Raw genomic sequence first — 23611 nt, 5'->3', positions numbered from 1 at the left:
TGGTCAAGCTTCACCTAGTCTGTAATTTGTGTAGGTGCCTTGATTCTTAGAACTCCCTCAAATGATGATGTACAGCAAGAGACTTGAGTTCACAGAAATGTTGCTTAGATCTATGCATTTTTATGAATTGTTCTATTTGATCTTGAGAACCTAATATCTATATTGAAAAGTTCTCTGGATCTGTTGCACAATTCTATCTTATTTAATTGTAGAAGTCATTAAATTGGTTTTAAAATAATTCCAAATATCTAATTAGGAGCATCCTTGTTCTGTTTTGGACATATTTATTTGCAGTTTACTAATGGAGATATGACTCAGTCTGCATCTGTGAAAGCACATCAGTGTTTACCCAAAAAGAGTGGTTTCTCTGAGCTCCATCAGGCAACACTATCTCGTCACATCTCCACTGGCAAGCAGAGTCCTCCTTCACCTCCCGTGCAGTGTGGACAGTTCACCTTTACCATTGGCAGCCACTGCTAATACATGACTCAAGTTCTGTAACTGGTAAGATGGGCTCCCACATCAGGAAAGCAAGTGCATCCCTCACACAGAAACAAACGCTTCAGTTCTGGAATCTGGTGACCATCAACTAAATACAATCATCATGTTGGGAAGAAGAACCTAAGTGGTAAATAGAAGCAAAATTTCATCCAATCCACACTGAAAATTGGTGGTAAATTGCAGATCTCATATAACACGTAAGAACTCAGACATTCTCAATTGGCAATAGAAAATTTCCCTTTTGCCTATTTCAGAAGCAATCACATAAGTAGTAAATTTGAACATGTCAAACCTTTTGGTCACTGACTTTCTGTTATTTTATGTCCCAAGATGAGGAACAAGACAGCATCTACAGCCAGCAGTCCTTAAGACTGATGCATTTTGTGTCTTCTAGTTTAGGAATAGAGATCTCTGAGTTAGGGAAAGTTTTGTGAAAACAAAACTTAAATATTACTGGTGGCTTTCATTCCCGGAAACAAGAATCGTAGAATGTTGGAGCTAATGAAAATTGCAGGTCTAGTTCCCTTCATTTTACAGACGGGGAAACTGAGGCCAAAAACTTTAAGTGACTTTGTCTCATCCCTGGAGTATTGTGTAGCCAGAAATGCAGTGCATACTGCAAGTAAAATGGCAATAAAATCAGAAATGTTGCAAGATTTTAGAGTTCAGTCTCAGACGACTGGCATGTGTGATAAATTTATAGAAACTGATTGGGCAGGGGTGGGGAGATATGGCAGGGCTTGAACTGAACCTAGAAAAGCAAAGAGTGGGTTTAGATAAGGGAAGACAGAATTTTGGGGGGGGTGTCAAAGATATTCAAGGGAGGAAGTATGTTTTTGTTTAGGGGCTAGTAGGTAGATTTTTCTGCCATATCACGGGGATGTATATCCTTTTAAAATGGTATGTGGGTGTGGATGTTATAATTTACTTGTATGCTTATTTTCATTTCATTTAAAAAGTAATGAAAAAAATCAGCAATAATTCTCTCTACCCTTTAAGCTTGTCATTTAGTTTCAGTAAAACGGAAGTTCATTTATTTAGAAAACAAAATTGAGGAGCTCTCTGTCTCACAAAAACTGAACTGAAAACTTCTGACAATCAAAAGAAGTGGGATTCAGTATTTTATACATAATCATCTCTGGCTCATATTTAAGTTGTTGAAATGTAATGAAAATCTGCTTGGAGAGAAGAGATACATACATATATATATACACACATAGAGAGAGATATCCCAAAAGTTCAGAAATCTAGAAATGATAGTCTAATTTAGATTTTTAAAGATAATAGACTATAAACTCAATGATAAAGATAATATTAAGCTGTCTTAAAAGCATTTTATTTGCATGCTAGAAATATGCTCACTTTTAAAATACTACCTTTGATGGGGACTTTTTCCTTTTGCCTTAATGATTTAAACATTATCAAAACCACGTTTCTTCCACCTTTCCATTTTTATTCTCATGACCAGGAAAGCACTGGGAAGGGAGAGAGAAGGAAGTAGGCATTATGGAGGGTGGGAAAAAAATGGGTGAAATGATTCCAGAAAGAAATAAAAATAGCTAATTAGCATTTTGCTAGATGTATATGAAGTAATTATCTTTGTGTAAGGTTCATTAAGCTGAGTAAAAGGATTTCATTTTTTGATTGTTCCTCTGATTATAATTAAAATATGGCTCATCCATCTGATGGCTCATTCTTCCTCTTGAGACTAAACATTCAGAATCAGGAAGAATAAAAAATGAATACAGGAACATGTTAGATCAAGTTAAAGATTTTGGAGTAAATCCTAAATGCTATACGGAGCCCTTGAAAGATTTTTGTAAGATACATGGTGAGGCAGAGAAAGCCATTTCAGATGACTTACAGAAATCCAAAGGGGGAAAAAAAAGGCTTAATTCAGCCACAAAGAGATATTGATGGCTTTGGCCTTTGCAAAGTAAATAAATGCCACATGGGCTTCTTATCTCTATATTTTGCATGTATCAATGACAATATATTTCTTGACTAAATTTATTTATTATGGGTTATTATGTAGTAACCTATATAACTTAAGGAGAGACATGCTTAATATGTTTGCCACAATCTCCATACATTTTTGAGGATGCTGCTTTAAAGCGCATTTCTGCTCTTTGTCTAAACACATATCCTCCTTCCAGTGAATGAGAATCCAGCTCACCTCTGCCTTAAACTTATCATCTGATCTGGGAGAGCCACCCAGGGCCTAGCTTTGGCCTTTAATGCTAAAGCATGCAAGAAGCCAAGACTCGTAAAGGGGAATGAAGATAGGCCTAGAACATCCTGTGGTTAGTGCTCAGCAATGATGTGTTCAGAGATGTCATGAAAAATGCAACGAGGTCTGTGACCACTTGCAGGGACAGATTGCAGGGAGACAGGCAGTGGTCAGTACATCAAAACAGATTTGAAAAGAGCTTTGTGTCTAGGCTAAAAATAAATGGGAGTTTATATGAAATTTGCTTTAGGGTAGTTGTAATATAACATACATGAGCATTTTCAATATTGCTTATTTAAGGGTATTCTAGTAACTTCATCAATCCAGATTATGAGAATCCTACACTCAAACTTTGGTCGTAACTAAGTTACAAATTATAAACTGTTGTAATCCTTCAGGTTCTTATATCTAAAAAAGACATACAGTACAGTATTTGAGAATACAGACTAAAGTCAAATTACCTGGGTTCTGAAGCTTAATTCTGCTACTTAATAACTGAGAGAGACCTTGGGCAAGTTTCTTGACTTCTCCTTGTTTTGGTTTTCTTATTGTTAAAATAAGGTAATAATATTCTTACCTCATTTGGTTGTCATGAGGCTCAAGTGAATTAGTATTTATATAAATGTTCTTAGAACAGTTCTTGGCACATAAAAAGCTCTTTGTAAGGAGGAGCCGTTATTATAATTTAAGTTCTCTGGCAAACAGTTAATTAACAAACAAAGGAATAGGAGACATACACATAAATATTCATGGAAGCAGTATTTAAAATAGCAAAAGCCTGGAAATAACCCAAATGCCGATCAATAGAAAAGTAGATGCGTAAATTGTGGTACATTCACAGAACGGAATATTATACAGAAGTCAAAATAAATACTCACAAAAATAGGCAATGAGATGGAGAATCTTAGCTACGTAATTATATACAGCATGATGGCATCCTTATAGAGCTAAAACAACTAAAATAAAAAATACTTTCAGGAAGATAGATATTATGATACTATAAAAAAGACAGCAACAGAAAGATGAACATGGAATACAGAATGGTGGTTCCTTCAGGTGTGGGGGCAAGGGATGAAATAATGGAAGAGGCCCTCTGGTGGGATTTATGTTCTCATCAAGGTCTATGGATTTATGAATCCTTGATGATCTGGAAGGAAGGGAAGGAGGGAGGGTGGGAGGGAGACCTACATGGGCCTGTGATAAAACTTTGTCATGAACCAGGGATTATGATTTACCCAGTTGCATTTACTCAAGTCCCGCCCTCCAAAAGTAGCAGCAATCATTGTCCATGATAATAATCAATTCCACTTATAGTAAAAAGGATTACAAGATAAAAGAGTCAAGGACTTAGTTTTCTTTTTGTTAGTCTAATTTTGGTTGGGATAAGGAGTGGTAAGATCATGTAAACAGCCTGTGTACTGAGGATTTTTCTAAGATAAATGATATTAGTCTTCTCTTAAGAAAACAACAGTGACATCACAGGTCATGTCAGTGTATAGGGTTCAGACAGTGAAGATGCTTTTGTTTAAAACGTGTGACACAAATTAGTGATTTGTATTGCTTAGCTCAGTCTGGCCAGCATAGCCATGTTAATGACTAAGGTTAGTACTCAGGGATCTCAAATAAACTGAATACACCCATGCTCCAAACAAAACCATCCAGCAAATGGCCAGAATATAGCTCAATCAATCTCAGCATTTCCCAGCCATGTCCAGCAATGGTTGTGGATTTGTAAGGTTGACACTTCTAACTCATCCAGCTATCCCTCAAGTGGCATATTCCAGAAGACACAGTAAATGTCTAGGACATCATTACATTCAGGAAGTTCAAGTAGAATTTGGAAAGAAAGGTCCTAGAAAATCTAGTAAAAGCCAAGGATTGGAGTATAACAGATAAATGAGGGAAATCCTCAAGCATCTTTGCCTGGCTCTTTCTTCCTGGCAAACTACTTGCCAATAGCAATCATTTCATAAGGTATGGAAATGAGGACATCTTCATTCTACAGATATTTACTGAACAAATACTGTGTGTCAGATACTGTTAGAGCCTGTGGATATGGCAGAGGAAAAAAAAGAACAGAAAAATCCCTGCTGGCTTTTCTGGGTGATATATTATATCTTTAGGTTACCTTTGTAATGAACATGTCCAGTATTTAAATTGTCTACCTCGATGAGTGTGTTCTTAATGTGATTTTCTAAGCCAAAGAGAGGACTGAATGATAAATCTGGCCAAAATGATATGACTCTTTCTTTGAGGCTTTAACATCCTCACACTTCAAGACGGTCACATATGTACTGGGAAGTAAAAGTGCCAGCAAACAAGTGGCTTGTGAGAAGACTGTCAGGGAGCACAGACCATGCATGCATACATGTGAGTGTGTGCTGTTTTTTCTCCACCTTTATCTACCCTCTACCTGTCTGCCACTGGTAGACCAGCCTTTTGATGTTCACTGCTGTCAGGGGCACAGGAAGCAACAACTATAGCCCCTACATTCCCAGTATCTGGTCATATGCTCCATCTACAACATTCTGTATGATTAACCTGAATTTGAGCTACATAAAATCAAGGGTACTAGAACCATTCATCCTCTCATCCCCAAGTCTGTTGGCCAGCTGAGCTACAGGCTGAGGCAGAAGCCTATTGTCCTTTCTACAGAGCTAAATATCTCTTGTTGTACTTCTCGAAGCATGGGGTTGAGGGAGAGGGAAATGTCAAGGGTAAGCCCAGGTTCTGGCTTCCATGAGGAATGGATGGTACCTGGCACAATGCCAGGAGTAAAATGGGCTCTCAAAAAATTGACTAATGAATTAATGGGTTAAATAATTAATGAATGACACCCTTCTATGAGGGAATGAATACTGGAAAAAAATGGGGTGGGGATTGAGAAGGTGGTAATATCATGAACAAGGAAAGAGGTATAAATTATAATTGAATTGTAACTTACACTTAATTTAAAAATTAGTTTAGTTTGGTTGGGTACTTACTTTGGAATGATAATAAAAGCTAGGTTTTAAGGAAAATCCTAGTGTTAGTACTTAAGCTACATGGGAAAAAATAAAACCTTTTCAGAAATGTTTACTAGATGTAAATTGATATCATAGATACAAATCATTCTTATGTGTTCATTAAAATAGGACTCTGTAGGAACCACACTACGTTTTTGAAGGAAAATAAAGTGTTTCTTCAGAAACATTCCATAATTTATATTTCTCCCTAGTGTAGATTGTCTCTCTCAATTGTTTTGAATTAATGACAAACATCACATTATAGCCTCAAAAATAGTCAACTATATTAAATCATATTTTATGTCAAGTAAACGTTCTAATTCTAAAGATTCTGAAAAGAGAACAAAATGTTTGAAAATTTTGTGGGTAATAAAACTTTGGCAATTGTTTGTGAGCCTGAGGCAAAATTTTTTCAATAGTAACCAAAGCATGTAACAGCAATCATCCACATGAAAAATAACTCAAAATGTCATTGTACCTCCCATGCTCTTGTAATTTAGCAAGTGATGACATGACTGATTCAACCAGCAAGAAAATTTAATTAAAATATTGGTTTGGTCAACAGTGTGCTTAGATTTTTTAGCTTTTTGATTCCTCAAACAAAACATCTTTTAACTTTTTATGTAGGTCAATAGCCTTTACCCTTTAAAATATAAGATATGCAAAAGAATGTAACATTTATAATGTCAAACTACATTTGTGATTTATCTGATTTGAAGGCCTTCAATAAGGCAAGCTCTAAATGAAAACAAAAAATATCATTGAATTTTGACATTCCCAATGTCCCTATCACCGTGGTACCAACCATGATGAAAGAAAACATTAAAAAGGTGATGAAAGTTTATTGACTAAGGTTGATTTTTATACAAATTGTCTTGATGTGGATTTATAAAATAGGTATTATTTGAGGTAAGATTGAATCTTAAGGTTAAAGTTTTCAGTTGAAGAATAATATGGGGAGACATGTTGTATCTAGACAGTTCTGTAGATCTTATTTCTGGAATTACATAAACCAGGCAGCTAAGAGAGAGATAGCCTTGAATGATGGCTTGGACTTGAGTTAATACATATCTCATCTCATCCTGCTGCTATCAGGAATATGGGTGTTTAAAAGTCTCTTTCTTCTGAACTTTAATATGTAAATAAATCATTAAAATATCTACTTCCAATTAAATTCTGCTTGATACTATAAACAATCATGTTAGTAAGCACAGTGGTTTGCATGTAAAAGAATCCAATAAATACTTACTGACTAAATACACTCCTTCCTGGATTTGGCAGACCATAAAAGAACCATGTTTGTTTTCTTTTAATTTTAGAAAAAGTCTTTTCATTTTACAAATTAAGACATTCAGAACCATAATAGTGAAGTGATTTACCCAAGCCAACATTCATACACAAAGCTTGACACTGACATCCACTTCAGCACAACAAGCAATAGAAAGTAATGTTAAGAGCTTGTAACTGAAAGTTCCCTGAAACCAGGGGTGCTGAATCCTTGTTCTGCCACTTACTAGCAGTTGATGAGTATATATGTATATTTCTGAAGTTACCGCTCTCACGAGAAAGGAAGTTGCTATCCATTATCTTTTGCTCCCTGCCAATATGAGCTGTATTTCTTACCCTTGACCTGACAAGGGCAAGAGTAGATAGCCAACATCCCCAGCAATAATGAGTTCGTATTAGAAATTTTCTATGCACAATGGGAAAGTGATCTCTCCTCTCAATCATATTTGGCTATAAATCAATATACTCATACATGCTCACAGCTTGGTTTCTAGGTTTTCTTTACCAAGTGCTGCAACATAAATGAGGAAATGCTTTCACTCTCCATGTAAAAGAAGAAATGATATTCAAGTCGACAAGTATTAGATATTTGTTGTGGGGATGTCCATGGAGACACAGTTTCCATGGTGGACCTCAAAGAGAACGGTCTCTGAAAGCTGGGGTGCAGTCCCTGTGAGAAGCAGCCCAGGCTGAGCTTTAAAGTTGTTCCGACCCCATCCCTCAGTGGAGCATAACCTGGAGGTGAAGCCAGACTGTCCTGAAAGAGTTTATGTCCTAGTGTAGCTGGAAAGTCAAGATGAAATTTTTTCTGCTTTTCAAAGAGCTCCAAAAGTCCGGGATACAAGGAAGAAAGAGGAGAGCCTGTTTCTGTAGATAATGGGGGGAAAAAGTGACCATTAAAGAGCAGATCAAATAAGATTTAAACTTAGAGTGTCAAATATGCCCCAAGGAATCATCTTAAAGTGTCGGACAACCATTTGTAGATCTAACCACCACGTCAAACAAGTAAAGATGCTACAAAACAACAAAATCTTTGTTCAAATACTTTTCACTGTTTTCCAATGTATTATTTAGGTATAAATTTGTATGTTGTTTTCTTTGCCTATTTTTGGTGGATTGAGCGAAAGTTTTTGCTTTAAATAGTGGCAGTGTATGAAGGACTATATTAGGTATAAAATATGAAGAATGCTGGGGACATGTGAGTTTGGTAAGAACTAGAAGTGAGGTCATTTGGGCTGGCATTTTGCTGAAAAAAAAGGGTAATGGATACCAAGTCTCATTCTGTTGTAGAATTCAGAAGTCTTAAAGCACTTAATTCTAGGGTGGAGTCGTTTACATTCTTTCTGGTGAGAATTGTCAACCAGATTGTTAAAAACCCAGCACTGAGGAGCAGTCTCATATGGAGATCATGTTTCTTAAATGTAAATGTCTTAAGGGAATATTGAAACTTCTGGTTGCAGCTGTTATCCGTCTATCCTCTTATCAATGCAAAACATAAATTTGGGTTACTTTAAACTGATTAACCTTAGGGACCATATGGGTGTTTTCCTTGAAATTGATTTTTTAAAAATCTGGGAACCTGTCAGCAGTTCTACTTAACTGCTGCTAACACTCACCTGAGTTCCCACCATATCCTTGTGGCCTCCCTGAGCCTCCCCTCAATACTCAGTCACTGCCTCCAGAGCCTTCACACCAGGCTGGCTGATGGACAAATGCAGAGGGAGGACATCTTTAAAGAGAGGCAACTAGGCCCCCATGGCCATTAAAGTGGGATCTTCCTTGATTGATATAACCACTGTTCATTTACACATTGATTTAATTATATTTTTAACTGCATCATTATGAGCTCACAGACCACTAACGCTCCCAGATGTATTTCATATAAAAGCTCAGGAAGCCAGTCTTTTCAACCTAATGAAGAAGTGATTTGGTTTCACCAAATTGCAGGTCTTCATATTTGTACTGTTAAAATTTAATTCAGCCTATCAAGAAAATCTATCTTATTACTGGTTCCTCATGTAGAGAATTGATAAGCATGCCACCTTTTTCCCAAAAATAAAAATGTGGAAGACACACAGCCAGGGCACAGCCAAACAGCACTCTATTAGCAAGTCGTCTCTCAAGGGATGTCTCCATGAACACTTCGAAAAATGATTTTTCATTCCTCTGTGATTCCACCTAACACTTTCACATTTAGTACACATCCTGAAGAATTTTGCCAAATCTCTTGTAAAATCCAGTGAACTATTCTTACACTCCAAAGGAATAGCAGTATATAAATGATAACATTAGTACATGTTTATATCAGATTTAAATAACTTTAACAATTAAAACAGAAGAGATCTGCCATTATTGCCTATTTTCATTAGTCCAAAAGAATAGCATAATAAACTGTGCACAATTCAACACAAATTTCAGAAATTTCATAATATTAATAAGTTCAAAATATCTTCCAAGTCAGTAACCTCACCCCCCACCCCCCACTGGCTCATTATTTCCTTCCTCAGATCTCTAAAATTAGTCAAATTGCCTTGAGATGTACCTGAAGTGATTTAAGATATATTTTCATTGTGAATAAACTCAGTTAGACAAATATTATTTACATTTTAAGGCTAAAAGGCCAAATCGGAACAAACTTGTACCACTCCTCCAAAAAAAATTCAAATTCCAAATACCAAGTAAGGTTTCACCATTTCATATCTGAGACACATTCCTACATATAATTACAAGTATAGTCCTATAGTAATACCGGCAATATACAACAACCTTTGACATTGCTAAGTTGTATAAACATTATTTCACGTGCTCAGGAAGCGGGTCTGCTCAACCAGAAGAAAAATGTGGCTGTTTCTTTAATAGTCAATTAACAATAAGAAGAATTATGTAACTGTAATCATTTCATAAAATTACAGTGCCATGGAAATACATTAAAAATAAACGTGCTTTGCTTAAATTTCTGAGAATTTAAGAAAAAAAATACTATGGCTATTAGTCTAGGCAGGGAAAACCTAAATGATGCTTTCCGTTTGGACGTTTGGACTTGAGTAGTAGTTGGGCAAAAGGAAAACCTGTCATAAGCAACCATGATTTGTCTATTAGTCTTAGAAAAGTAAAAATGTGGTACTCTGTTAATAGCCCTTATTTATCCATCAGTGAGTACAGCCTCCTACCACACTTTCTCCTGATATTTCCTTCTCTTTCCCATGAACCCTACCACATATGTTTCAGCACTTAGTTAATCATTGTAATATTTTGAGGGAAATGATCTTGATTTCAAATGACATTTCAAGTTGCTTGAAGGGAGATTCCTGATCTTCACTAAGAGTCAGGAGAGCTAAGCTGGTTTTGAGTCTCAGCTTGTTTCCATTTGATCTTGAATCAGTTATTTCTCTTATCCTCAAACACCTTATCTCAAAATGAGGTGATTGATCTAGGGACCATTTCATATGTCTGGATTAAAATGAAACAAAACACAAAATGATATCTCTTTATTCCTACCAGAGCATTTGATTTTTGCTTCAACTTAAAATTCTAAGTATGATGTATGCAAAATTAAATTTAGTCTTATATAATTGCCTTTCATGTTAGATGATTTGTGATGCAAATATGTAAAAATTAAACCTGGTAGTTTTTAAAATTAAAAATAGGGGGAAACAGCAAATCATAAATTTTTTAAAAATGATTCTTTTAAAAGTTCAAAGATTTGCCCCTCAAAATAGGAATATATGCTTCCTCTGTACAATAGTGGAGAGAAGGGGAGAAACTTTCACTTGGTAAACTAAGCAGAAGTGGCCACTATCAGGAAGTTATCACTCTGCAATGTCACTCGGTTCTTTATGTGACATTTTATAGACATCTCTTTCTCTCCAACCATCACCTGGGCAATAAGCTGTCAAAAGTAATAGGAGAGATTTTTTTAAAAGGTTAATCATCACAACTTTTAAGTGCCACTTTCCCTTAGGTTCTGAAGCAATGGCTATAGCCAGGCTAGAAGGCAAGTGTTTAATGATTTGACTGTTTCATTAGGTCTATCTCCTCATGTTCACTGCATTGTGAAAAAAATAAATAAATAAGCTAAAATAAGGATCTATTTAAGGAAGAAAAAAAAAATCTGCCTGGAAAATAAAATCCCATTTCAATTCCAATATGAGGCTAAATTGGGGGTGGGACGATTGGGAGATGAGAGAATCCATACATTGCTTCAATCTAAAACAATAAAATAATATCCCATGTATTATTTTTGGGAAAGTCTAGATTATTTTCTCTGGATTCAATCAAAGGTGAAAATCTGCCTCAAAAGATTTGAAATATTTATGAATGGGAATGATGCCAGTTTGCCAGATGGGGGGTGGTTAGTTGTCAGTGTGGGAGACAGGTAGACGTTTTGCTGTTGCTACAGAAGGAGGAGAAGAGGAGGGGTGGAGGAGGGGTGGAGGAGAAGATGATGATAATGATATAATTATTTAGAATGATATAAATTGTTTCTTCTAGAAATTAGCACAATTGGAATTCAAATCCAGATCCTACCTGATTCTACAACCCATCCTCCTAGCACTATTCAGTGTAACATATTCTATAATTATATTCTAATTAATTCCTCACATACCTCTTTGATAATGTCCCTGACTCACCAGATCCCCAATGAGTATCTGGCTTATTTACATTAGGAATCCATTTGGCTTTTGATTTACCTAGTATAAGCCAATGGAGTTTTTCTAGTACTGTATCATCAATTTGAACAAATGATTTTATCTTAAAAAAAAGAACTATTTGTAAATACTTAGATGTATACTCTCAGTCATCTTTAAGGATTACCATGTAAAAGTAAAAGACACCATGAAAGTCATATGGCCATTTAATGGGAAAAGAAATCAGTATCCTTTTACAGTTAAATAAGAGAGTGACTCACTGACTTTGAGTCTTTGAAATGTCATCAGAGAGACAGAATCATCTACCAGGTGACTGACTTCTTCTAAGCGGTGTAGTCTTTAGGGAATATCTCTGGGTATTTTGAACATCTTTCATTGTAAAGTCACAAAAAAGGAAAATTGCTAGGTGCCTTGAAAGATATATAGTGCTCTTTTCCAGAAATGTTTCCAAGTACCTGAAAATTTGGAATAATTTAGAATAACTCTTTGTATATTCTTATAAAAATAATCAGTAGTCTCATTTTTTTAAATATTTTATTTATTAGAGAAGTGTGGGTTTACAAAACAACCATACATAAAATACACATTTTTTTTCCTCTTTATTCATGGTAATGATTTCTCCTCATCCCTAGAAATGATGTTATATGTGTCCTGACACCCACTATTCCTTCCAGAATACTGAGGGCCCATCTTTTGATCCTGTTAGCTCAGGAATGCTGTGAGGGATTTACAGAGTTCTTATATGGAGGCTGAGCACGGACAGCCTTCGCCCTTACAACTAACTTTGATGACCTCTATACCCCCTACTCAAACACACTATCTGAGTTGGGGTCACAGACAGGCAGCCAATTCAGAGAAATCATTCAGAAAGGGGGTTGAAGTGGAGTTCTTACAGTTCCAAGATCAGGGAATGTGACAGACAAAAATAAATGACTTTATTTCCTGTGAATATTTCAAAGCTGCATATCGATATGTTAAGAAGATAAAGATAAATCTCAACAATCTGAATTGTTCTTGACTATAACTTAGAAGGAATCATTTGGCATTTAGGAATACTTCTAATCCTACCACAGTCTGAGAGAGAGAGAGAGAAGGAGAGAAAGAAAATGAATTGGTCACTTAGGGCTGTTTATCCAGAAAGTGTTAAACAGGATCGCATTTCAAAGTCAATAAGTAAATTCAGGTTAAAATGTGATGAATAACTTTAATACACATCATGTTTCTATTCTGTGTTTAAAATAAATCTCCAAAAAAGAACTTACATCCCACAATATTTTCCTGCCAGTGAGACTGTGTATCCTTTCTTCTGAATAATATATGAAATGTGAACAAATCAATATCAAATTAACCTTAGTGGGTGTTTTGGAGTTTAAAATTATTCCAGGGAAAATCTTTGGCCAACTCCTCACATTAACTTAACTAACCTTTGGCTTATATTTCTATAGATGGCCTTAGCACTTAGATTCAAGTTTGCAAAAATGAACTGACTTAACCAATATTAGAGAGAAGATTTTTACCTCTGTTCCTCTTCAGAATGAGATACCTGATAATTGAAAAGCTTTCAAGTAGAATTAGAAGACCATGGACACAAAGTCATGTTTTTGCCCGTGAATGAACTCCCAAACATTTTCATAGGACTCTCATTCAAAAAAGAACTTGAACAAACTTTTGCCATGCTACACATCAGTTCAAACCCTTCTTAAAAAAAAAAAAAAAAAAAGATTGCACAGATCCATAAGAAAAATGATTTTCAAAAGAAAGTCACAACTGCGTGGAGTATATGGTCCCCATACATGAGCAATCAACACAATCTATTGCGATGTGCATGTTGTGAATAAAGGCTGCTCTGATCCATTGCTGTATACAAATTAGAACGCAAGTTGTTTTTTATATAAAACTTTGGCAAGAACTAAACTTAACTAAATATAGCTCTGCACTACCTGCTGAATATCACTTTGACACTATAAAGTACAGAGAGTTCTTTGCTCAGGATTGTCTGCTGGGGTTCAAGGTAGTCTTCATTTTACAGTCAGTTTTCACGGTCTTGGCTCTGGTTCAATTCCAATTTAAGAGAATACTTGAAATACTGTCTCCTCTCGTAACACGCAAACACTCCAGGAATTTCATTTTTTTTTTTCAGAATAATCTGTACCCGTTATGTAAGCACAATCAAAGATAATTTTTGAGAACAGAACAAAAGAGATTAGGTTTACTTTAGTTTAAATTGTCTAAAGAGAGTTCTCAGTCGTGGATTTGTTAATGGCTTTACTACAAATAATGGAAATAGAATCGTGCATTTTTATTTGTTACCCAAGAAGACTTTTAGTTTCAGGTTCTTCTTGAGAGCTGAATCATCCTGGCTCTTCTTTTAACATGTCAGAGAATGCCTTGCCTGATTAGGAAGTTAGTCATTTTACATTCTGACATCTAAAACAATGCGCAGTTAAAAAACCCCACAAATTACATTTCTAAGTAACAGGATACATCACTTTAAAGATGAAAAGCTCAAGTATTTGTGGTGCCTTTCTTTGTTCTCACTAATCCTATTTTACCTTTTCAGTGTCAGATGTTTTGTAAATAACCGCATTTGAATTCCAACAAGAAATGTTGCTAGTTCTCTAACTTGGTATAAAATATTATTTTATATTTGCAGTTTTATATTCTGAGAATGAACCTTTCTTCTATGTTTGATTATTTTTAATCTATCAGTATTGTTCCAGCTCAAATACTCTCCTTGCCATTCACTTTTAAAAGTTAAAACAGTTTTAAACATTAAGTAGTGCCTAATTCTGAAAGGAGTTATGGAATAGAATTTGGAAAAGGTCCTTAACAGTCCTCATTTTCTGGAGACTGTTTATCCCTTCTTGTTTTAGAACTTCTTCAGCCTCAGCCACACACATCCCCTGAGGCTTTTCTTTCCTATTTATTTGGTCCATTTAAGGTTAACATACTAGAAGTTTTGCCCCCAAGAGATTAAAATGAATATGTTTGAAGGAGTTTTCTCAAGGCTCCTGTACTGACCGCTGCCTTCACTGGCATCCCCTCAGTACAGGCTGTGTGAGGGCTACTGAGTCGAGTTTCTTAGAAATGTCTCACATTTTTCTGCATGTTCTGGGGAGGGGGGAAAAAAAGAAATGTGCCTCTTTATTTGTATAAACTGAAAAATAACAGGCAAAAGTAGTCCATCAATTCACTTTAAGGTCAATCGGCCTGTGAAATTTTACTGCAAAATCCACGATAACACTGTGATAACTCTTTGAGTACTCGCCGGGCCAGCCTCAGGAGTTATCCCTGCTCTGTTTCTCACACCCGAAGGTGTTGTTCCAGGGCAGATGCAGGAAAGTCTGACGCCAAACACCATGATGAGGAATCATCTGTGTTGTTTTCGGTTTACAGCTCTAAAAAGTCAACTGGAGTGAACAGCAGTACTGTGATTTTATCCATTCTGTACATTCATTGATTTCATAATTATCTAGTACCAAAGTATGAGTAATTCAGTCTTGGCTTAATTCTCTCTTGGTCCATAGTTATATCTGAGATGTATTTTTTTTCATACTATTTTATTTTATCATTTTCCCACCCCTCTGTGGGACAGAAGATAGTATCATTACATTTAGCTGGCATTCACAGTTTGGTTTTATAGTTAGGATTCCACAGTGGTGATGAACCAAGCCAGTCTTTCTACAAGAGGTGAACTTCGATGACCCATATTGAAAGAAATTGATGGATGATGAATAGAGCAGTACACATAGGGACAGAAGAAACGGTCAGAAAGGAGGAGAGGCCAAGAACCCTGGCAAAGACCAGGAGGTCAGGAAGTTCTGGGGGTGCTGTTTGTAGAGGCTGATAAAACATACTGATCAAAAATCTTACTTGACAAATCATGACAGGTGACTGGATTTCAACTCTATCCCCACTCTTCCTTGAAGTAAAAATGAAGTTTTAAAATAGTATTAGATCTTAGAGTACTAATGTGTATGGAATCAGGTGAGTATGTTGTTTTGGAAGGTTCATGTGGAAATCTAACAATTGTCCCTACTCAGGAGCAAAAGCAGAATAGCCAGGGTTAAAGATCTCTTCAGAGAGCTCTTGTTCTATAAGGTTTGCTTCTTATTTGAGCATGTCCTTCCTCTTTAGTCTCTCAGTATGGATAAAGAAACTTTTAAAATGGGCTAAGAACATATGCCAGGGAAAGAATTAAATCATCTCACAGGTCATAAAATAACACAATATTAAAAACTCTTTTTCTTCGATAAGGACCATTTCACCCACTATTTCTAATGAATTAATCCCAGTTGGTATACATCAGTTCAAACCCATCATTAGGAAAAAACACAGTACAATACTAAAACAGAAATTATTTTTATACAAACCATTTATTTTCTTTGTCTTAAAAAAAGAGAAAGATGACTCTCATCTTCCTTGATTATGTCCTCAAAATTTGCATTAAGTACATTATTAATCCCTGGTAATCCATTGATCCACATATGTAAGATAACAATTTCAAAGTACCAAGGTACTTTTAAAATTCTAGAAGGGGACATTCAGCTACCAATGATCCTGTCAGGTTTAGAGAGCAAAAACTATTTATTATTTATATTATAATTATATTTTATATATATATTATTAATATAAATGTTTGCAAAGGAAACAATTTTTAAAAATGAAAATTCTTCTATATATACTTACTTGTCATTTTCATACATGATTGGTCACCATTAAACAAAAACATAAATTTATGATCATAGGACTAATAGTAATTGAAGTTTAATTTGAATGAAATTATAAATTCTGCCCATCTTATTAAACCCTGATTTATGTAAGACTATTGAGAATGTGAAATTAACTCATAGGTACACCAATAACAAAACAAAATAAAAACAAAAACACACTTTCATGATATTTTGTGCCACAGACTAGTGAACAAATTAATGCATCATTTTTTTTCTACAGGAAAACTGAAGACTTTAATAACAAACACTCCAAGGTCAAAATGAATACAGGTATGCTGTCTCTGCTAGTTACAAACTCTTTGACTTTGCTCTCCAAATATTATCCTGGCCCTAAATCATTAGTATAGCACTCTGCTGATCTTAAATGTGATTTCTGAGTTTCTGATTAGATATGTAGTCTAGATACGTTACTTTTTTTTTTTTTGTCTTTAGGCACCAATCTTTTAGCCATCAAAAGTAGAATTTTCTATTTTGTTATCTACTCTTAACTCCTTTTTTCTCTGATCACATTGTGAAATTAACTCCTATAAATCCTAGGAAGAGGGAGTATGTCATTTGTATGCATACATTTACAAACTTTCATTTAAAATAGGCTAAATTCAAAGGCAAGTTGCTCTACAGGAAAATTTTTCAAGTTCCCCATTTGACAATCTCTTTGTGCTTACACAGTTAGCAGATAGAGTCCCAAAGCTTCAAATGGAATCAGCCTCATCCATAATCACGATACGTATAAACTCATGAGCAGTATATTTTTTTGATGTGAGAACAGTATCTCCAAATTGCCTGATGACATTGATGCCTACAAACTCTGTAATGAACACAGGTTGATTGTAAAAGTATTGGTGATAAATGCTATGTCCACACTTTTTACCCATTGTAGGAATATTTTGGTTTACATTTTCACCTTTTCCCCCCTGAATGTCTTACATTCAATATTAATTAATTCAGGAAAACTACTTTCTCCTTGAAACTTTGTAACCTGTGTTTAAAAAAATAACCATTTCATTTCTGCAAATGATCACTGGAAAGTTGTTTTAACCAGTCACGTCATGGCTGAGGAGAAAGAAGGATCCACAATATCTTCTTTCATAAACTGGTTGCCTTTTTGCTGTCCCTTGCTTTTACCGCAGTGGCTAGAGGGAGGATGAACAACCAATAGTGAGAACCAATGTATCTAATCCCTCCTCGATCAAGTGTAGAGACATGAGCCACTGTCCATCTGTCTGCGACTGCCCCTCAAAGAAACCTGCTCTATACAACCTCAGAGAATGCTTTTGTTGGGTGGCTCCTGAGGATGGATGCAGTCTCCCTGCAGAGGTGTAGAACATAGGACAGAATGAGGATTTTGGAGGCAGCCAAAATATAAAAGGAAGGCTTAGAAATCAAGAGAAATTCTAACCCTATATATGAACCAAGTGAAGGCATTTGGACAACTGAAGATGTCAGAATTAGACACGGGAAATACTATTCAGCAAAGAAGATTGAAGCAAGCAAATAGAATACACAGCCCACATCTGAACTAGGATGTCATGTTGTGAAACTGCAAAGTCACTCCTGCAGAATGTCCACATGGAGAATATTTACTGATGGTTCTGCCATGTAATTCTGCAGGGAGCTGCAGAATTAAATTCAACATAACTTCCGAGACACTATCATTTTGTTGAGTGCTGATTTTCATATTTATTATAACCCTATTATGACAGATGTGTTCTAATGTGATTATACTAAATATACTGTATACATGCACAAGGCATTCAATAATTAATCTTCCTATTCATATAATTCAATCCCTCAAAAGGAGATAGACACATAGAAATTTGTAAATTTTTAGGTTGCTGGGGTACCTGAGCCCAAGTCACTACTATAGCAGAGTGAATAAAACCCTCTAAAGTATCCTTTCATTTATAAGAAGTGAGCTTGACTTTGGATGGAATGCTAATTTGCATAAGATTATTTTACCCATATGGGTGACTTCACACATATTCAAACCTATGAATAAAATATTGTTTAGATGTTATTGGAACACTTTTTTAAAAATTCCAAAGTAACACTGCAATGTTGCTGTAAAAGCATACCACATTTAAAAATACATATTAATATTGCTATAGGAAGTTGAAGAAAGCATTGTTGCTGTACATACAAAAGTGAAGTAAGAACCAGCTCCTAAATATCATAAATAAAATTGGCCTTGATAATCTACCTATTGATCATTAGAGGTACATTACTATTTAAATGTCTATGAGACAGTCACTAAGGTTAAAAAATTAATGATTCTTTTAAATCGGCTTTTGCTTTTAATCAAATACATAATAAACTAGCCAAGGGAAATGTGGTTTGTTTTTCATGCTAAAGTATCTAAACAGTGTAAAAAATATGCAAAACATGTTACACCTGTACTCTTATTAGAATCTGTGACCCATTATTACCTAAGGCAAATCTTAGCTATTGAAGAAAGGAGAGAGTCAAATAACTGATTGTAGGTGATTCGTCCAAAAGAGCATTTTTCATCAGTAGAAACAGCTTCCAGGAGTCTGCTGGCTCTGTGGGAGCGGATCCTGGAAGGCTGCGGGTGACAGAGGGCGTGAGGGTGAGGGCACCAATGAACTCATTAGGAGGACCTAAAATGTGAACAACAGCATCCACGTTTTAAGAACTCTTTAAAATATCTTCAAGGAACGGCAGAAAAGTATTGATACCTAAGTAATTAGAAAGACAATATAATAGAGTCTATGGTTCAGCAATTTCAGATACCTCAACTTTTTAAGATAAGCTCTTTATTAAACTGTTAATAAAGACAGAGTCTCCATTTATTTCATCTAGGTCTTACATAGATATGATTTCTGTATTCTAGGCATAGAATACAGAAATTGTTTAACCCAGAGATTCACAGATTTTCTTGGTTTACTGTGCCCTCTCAGTAATTTTTTCATGCACCCCTAGGCCAAAAGAAACATCTAATAGTTCTATTAAGCAGTTATGTATAGCTTAGTAAGTTTTTATGTTATCAACCTGGTAGCAACTTGACAAAATAATACACGTAAATTGAAAGAAAAAATTATTTCATTCCTAATAACCACAATTACTTAAGGGTTGTGTGTGTCTGCTGAGCACTGCAGATCTTCTCAGACCACTCTCATGCATGCTCCAAAATGATTTTTACAGTGTACTTGCTTCTTATCACAGCAACCCATAAAACCCAGGTTTTCAAAGAGATGATGATAGCACAATCTGGTATGTTGAAACTGGGAACTTACCTTATGCTAGTAGTTCATACAGTGCCTGACAGATACCACTGTGTTTTCCCCCAAGTAATAGATTCACCCAACAGCCCTGTGAATTGACTGAGGTGACTCAGGGTGCCTCGGCACACAGTTTGGAAACCATGGGTTTAACCAGTGACCCCGAATCTCTGCATTTTGAAATTTCCTCCTTTCACCTCTCTGCTTGTTATCAGATGTTCAGAATTAAAAGACCTAAAAAAGGAAATCTTCAGGATGATGTAGCTTTCACTTTCAACACCCTTGATTATACAACCCCCCAACACTGCTACATAGCACACATTTGGTAACAATACCTCCATTCCATCAGACACACTTGTCCTTCATAGCCATTATCGGTTTGCAAAGTTTGCAAAAATCCCACCGGTGCCTCTCTTGGAGGTACCTTCGGTTGGAAGTATCCACCATTTGTGTCTTTCTCTTTCAGTTCTTAATTACAGTCTTGGATTCGTCGGGTTTATTTTCGTTTAGTGTTGTTTCAAGTCATTTTTCTGTTTTAATTATTGGCTACATTAGGAAATTTTTTCAAACATATATTTTACAAATTATATTTTATTTATGAGACTTTTTCTACTAATTTTCAGGTCTATTTACCTTTCTGTTTTGTGATTTTTGCCAGTCATTAATTCAAATCATACTTCCAAGCATCTTTACTAATCTAAATTCACATTCAAGAAACAAAATGGATGATTTTGCATAACAAAAATTAAAAAGAAAAAAAAATGGATGTAGCCGGTGGCAGCATATAATGATTGTTACGATATTGATTATAGTTTTTGTCTTATTTGTCATAATTTTCAAAGAGAATTAAATTTAAGTTGTTTTGACTCCAGGGGAATGAGCAAAACTATTTATTGCATATGCCGTATGACAAAGGAATGTGGGAATGGAATTGGAATCTATTTGTAAATAGAACATTAATCTTCCAGTTTTAGAAGTCTTGTTACTGTAAACTTCCCATAGCACATTAAATGGCTGATGCATTTCCACTTGTTTTACTTCATGTTGTGATTCACATAACCGTAAATGCGCGTATTGTTCAGAAGTATAAAAGCTATAAATTGATATCTAAAAACGTGGTAATTTCAATACTCTATATATCAATGCTAACTTTGAAGTCACTTGAGCTAATCATTGCTATAAACAATAATAACTATGAGACAGCATGAACTTTCCTAATGTTCTGTGTTTCTTTATGAATCCTATATGCCAAATGTACCATGATTGTATCAGTCAAGAACTTTTACTTCAAGAGTTGCTTCAAGCTATCTTCAGGAATCATAATAACTAGCAAACACTAAAATCTAAATGATAGACACAAAAGTGTATTTTAACATAGCTCTCAATCTTGAAATATAGATCATCCACAACTCTAAAAGCTAGCTACACTGCTTATGGATACAATGTGAATTGAATTTAAACACTGCAAGCAAAGTTGAGTTCTGTGCTTGTATTTCCATAAAATGTTAAATATGAAATCTTACATTCTTTCACTAAATCACTGGCCTCTTGTTCTGAGACACTTCTCTGGTTTTTTCTGTTTGGTTTTGAGTTTGGGGGAGGGGTTGAAATTTGCCGATGTATGCCATGGTTACTAATTCTGACTGCTCATCTTTCTCCTGGATGTCTGGCATTTAACTTACAACACGTGATGTTTGCATGTGCTTTCTCCTTTGCCTTGGCCTCTGCTATGTCATTTTTTTTGCTTCCAGATAGCGGTGGGTCTGCTCGCAAACGCGCTGCCATGTCTGTCACGTTAACATCTGTGAAGAGGGTTCAAAGTTCTCCAAACCTATTGGCTGCAGGTATAACACCATTAACAAAGGAGTGGTACACTGGGATGGCTTAATCTGACCTTTCTCTGTTACTAGAATTATCTTGTTTGGATGATTAAAGTAGCTGTAAATATCTTTCTAATGTCCCACAAGTTATTTTTCTTATCCCAAGAATAGTTCCTATCCCCTCTGACTGCTTTTGTTCTAAAAATAAAAAGCCAAAGGAAACTGAAATCTTGTAGAAAACATTTTAAAAATCTAATTAAAAACAACAGTCACTTGCCAAAACTGTGTTGAGTAACTACAAGTGTTAAAAACTCTTTAGGTTTTCATTATTTCAAGATCTAAGGTAGCATATTAATTAGTTAAAATAACTCACAGGTTCTTTTGCATGTGTGTTTTTGTTTTTTGTTTTTTGTTTTTTGTTTTTTTTAAATGTGAAAATTTTGGAATGAGGGGATGATGTGGACATACGGGGTGAGGAAGAGGGATTTGCAGGAAACCAAATCTTGATTAATTCACTTCTTCCCAAAGGTTGCAAAGAGAATGATGGAGTATTAGTTTTGTAAGAAACCTCCACTTTCCTTTAATCCAATCAAAAAGATCTAATTTATGTTTTTAAACATATCAAAATATAGACCAATTAAGATTAACACACCTTCACACACACAAATATCTTCTAGAAAGTAATTGGGAAGGGGAGACTTTTCAGCATGAACTAAGGTGGTTCTCTTCATAATAAATGTCTATAAACCATTCTATGGCTCAGGCCTGTCTAAACCTGCAGATACTTTCTGCATTAGGAGGGGGACATTGCTATGAAGAAATCAAAGTGAGCCCAGGAACCCCAGTGTCTCTAGACCCTAAAATATTCCAAATATTCAGTTGGTTGGTGGGTTGGTGGATTGGTGGGTTGGTTGGTTTAATTGTTGGCTGGTTAGTTGCAGTTTAGGAGTTCCTGGTTTTATAGTTTCAGTGGGTTTTGGAGCAGAATGAGAAAGGGATGGAGAATGTTTATATAATTTTTATTCTCATTATGCTTATCACAGTGCCTTTCACACATACTCAATTAATAGTTGGATAAATCCCAGGGTGTCCTTGGCTTTAAAGCCACCTGATCCTAAACTACCCAGCCTTGCTGGGGAACAAAGAAGAAGCTTCCATGTGGAGAATCCCACCCCTACCCACCACCTCCAATTCACAAATGGATTTCGATATCCAAGTTTAAATACCAGGCCAGAGGTTTCCATAAAATATTAAGTAAGGAAAAAAAATGCAGGTTGCATTGCATTGTATGTAGTATGGTCTCATTTTAATTAAAAACAAAAAATTCTATAGATATATGTATTTGTACATGTTCACACATGTGTGTGTGTGTGAACATGACAAATACTATAAAAAGCTACCAATGCTGTTGACATTAGATACCTTGGGGAAGTGAGAATTGAGGGAAGTAAGAAAATAAATAAAGACCCAGGCAATCATGTAATTGCAATGCCTATGTCATTAATATCGTTGGCATTTCAATCAAATAACATCCTTGCCCCAGCTATTTGGATGTGGACCACTCATGCACATGCCGGGGAATGTAGCACTGCTTCAACATCACCAAATTGTTATTGTTTATAAAAGTAAGCCTGGAAGGAAGAGCACTAGATTGAACCATAGCGTATCGACATTTTGGAAAGTCAAAACTGGCTGAATATCAGCAAGTTCATATTGCACAACTTAATAGAAAAGATTTAATGCTTCAGAATCAAAATAATAGAAAAGATGTAATGCTTCAGTAACATGGAATGATTTTAGGTAATAAGAGTGTTTGGTGGCTCTGGAGACCATTTTAATTTTACCACTAAGGGTAAGATTTCTAGAGAATGAAACAAAGTCCCTGAATTTTGGGTTAGTTGTTGCTTTGCAAACAGACCTCTTTTGAAGCAATTAGACATAGGTATAATCTATTTTTTTCCAAAGAAATTTTGATAACATTTTGAAGAAGGAGTTTAGCCTCTTTTTATGCCCAATAGCAATCTGTAGTAGGTCTCATAAGAACTTGACACAGTGTCTTTACATGAATCAAAAGGGAATTAATAAAGATTTATTTCATTAGACAGCATTAGAAGAGAACAGCCTTTATGTAGGAGTTAGAGTACCTC

General features: G+C 35.4%; 1 protein-coding gene across 26 annotated transcripts in view; it reads left to right on the top strand.

The window, feature by feature from the left end:
* The window catches only part of SORBS2 (sorbin and SH3 domain containing 2), a 346937-nt gene that overhangs the window by 231699 nt on the left and 91627 nt on the right, over positions 1 to 23611 (top strand). For 16 of the 26 annotated variants that reach the window (XM_037831147.1, XM_037831148.1, XM_037831153.1 and 13 more), the window contains 2 exons: positions 16626 to 16675; positions 21396 to 21488. The exons of 4 other annotated variants lie outside the window; for them this stretch is intronic. In XM_037831147.1, the coding sequence (XP_037687075.1) occupies positions 16666 to 16675; positions 21396 to 21488 (103 nt within the window). In that variant the 5' untranslated portion in view covers positions 16626 to 16665. Of the gene's footprint in view, positions 1 to 16625; positions 16676 to 21395; positions 21489 to 23611 lie in introns of those variants that run through there. 6 more of the 26 variants (XM_037831152.1, XM_037831149.1, XM_037831151.1 and 3 more) reach the window with 2 other exon arrangements.

This window comes from Choloepus didactylus, chromosome 3 (assembly GCF_015220235.1).
Source record: "Choloepus didactylus isolate mChoDid1 chromosome 3, mChoDid1.pri, whole genome shotgun sequence".
NCBI classification, from domain to species: domain Eukaryota; kingdom Metazoa; phylum Chordata; class Mammalia; order Pilosa; family Megalonychidae; genus Choloepus; species Choloepus didactylus.
This window is presented reverse-complemented; position numbering and strand designations above follow the sequence as displayed.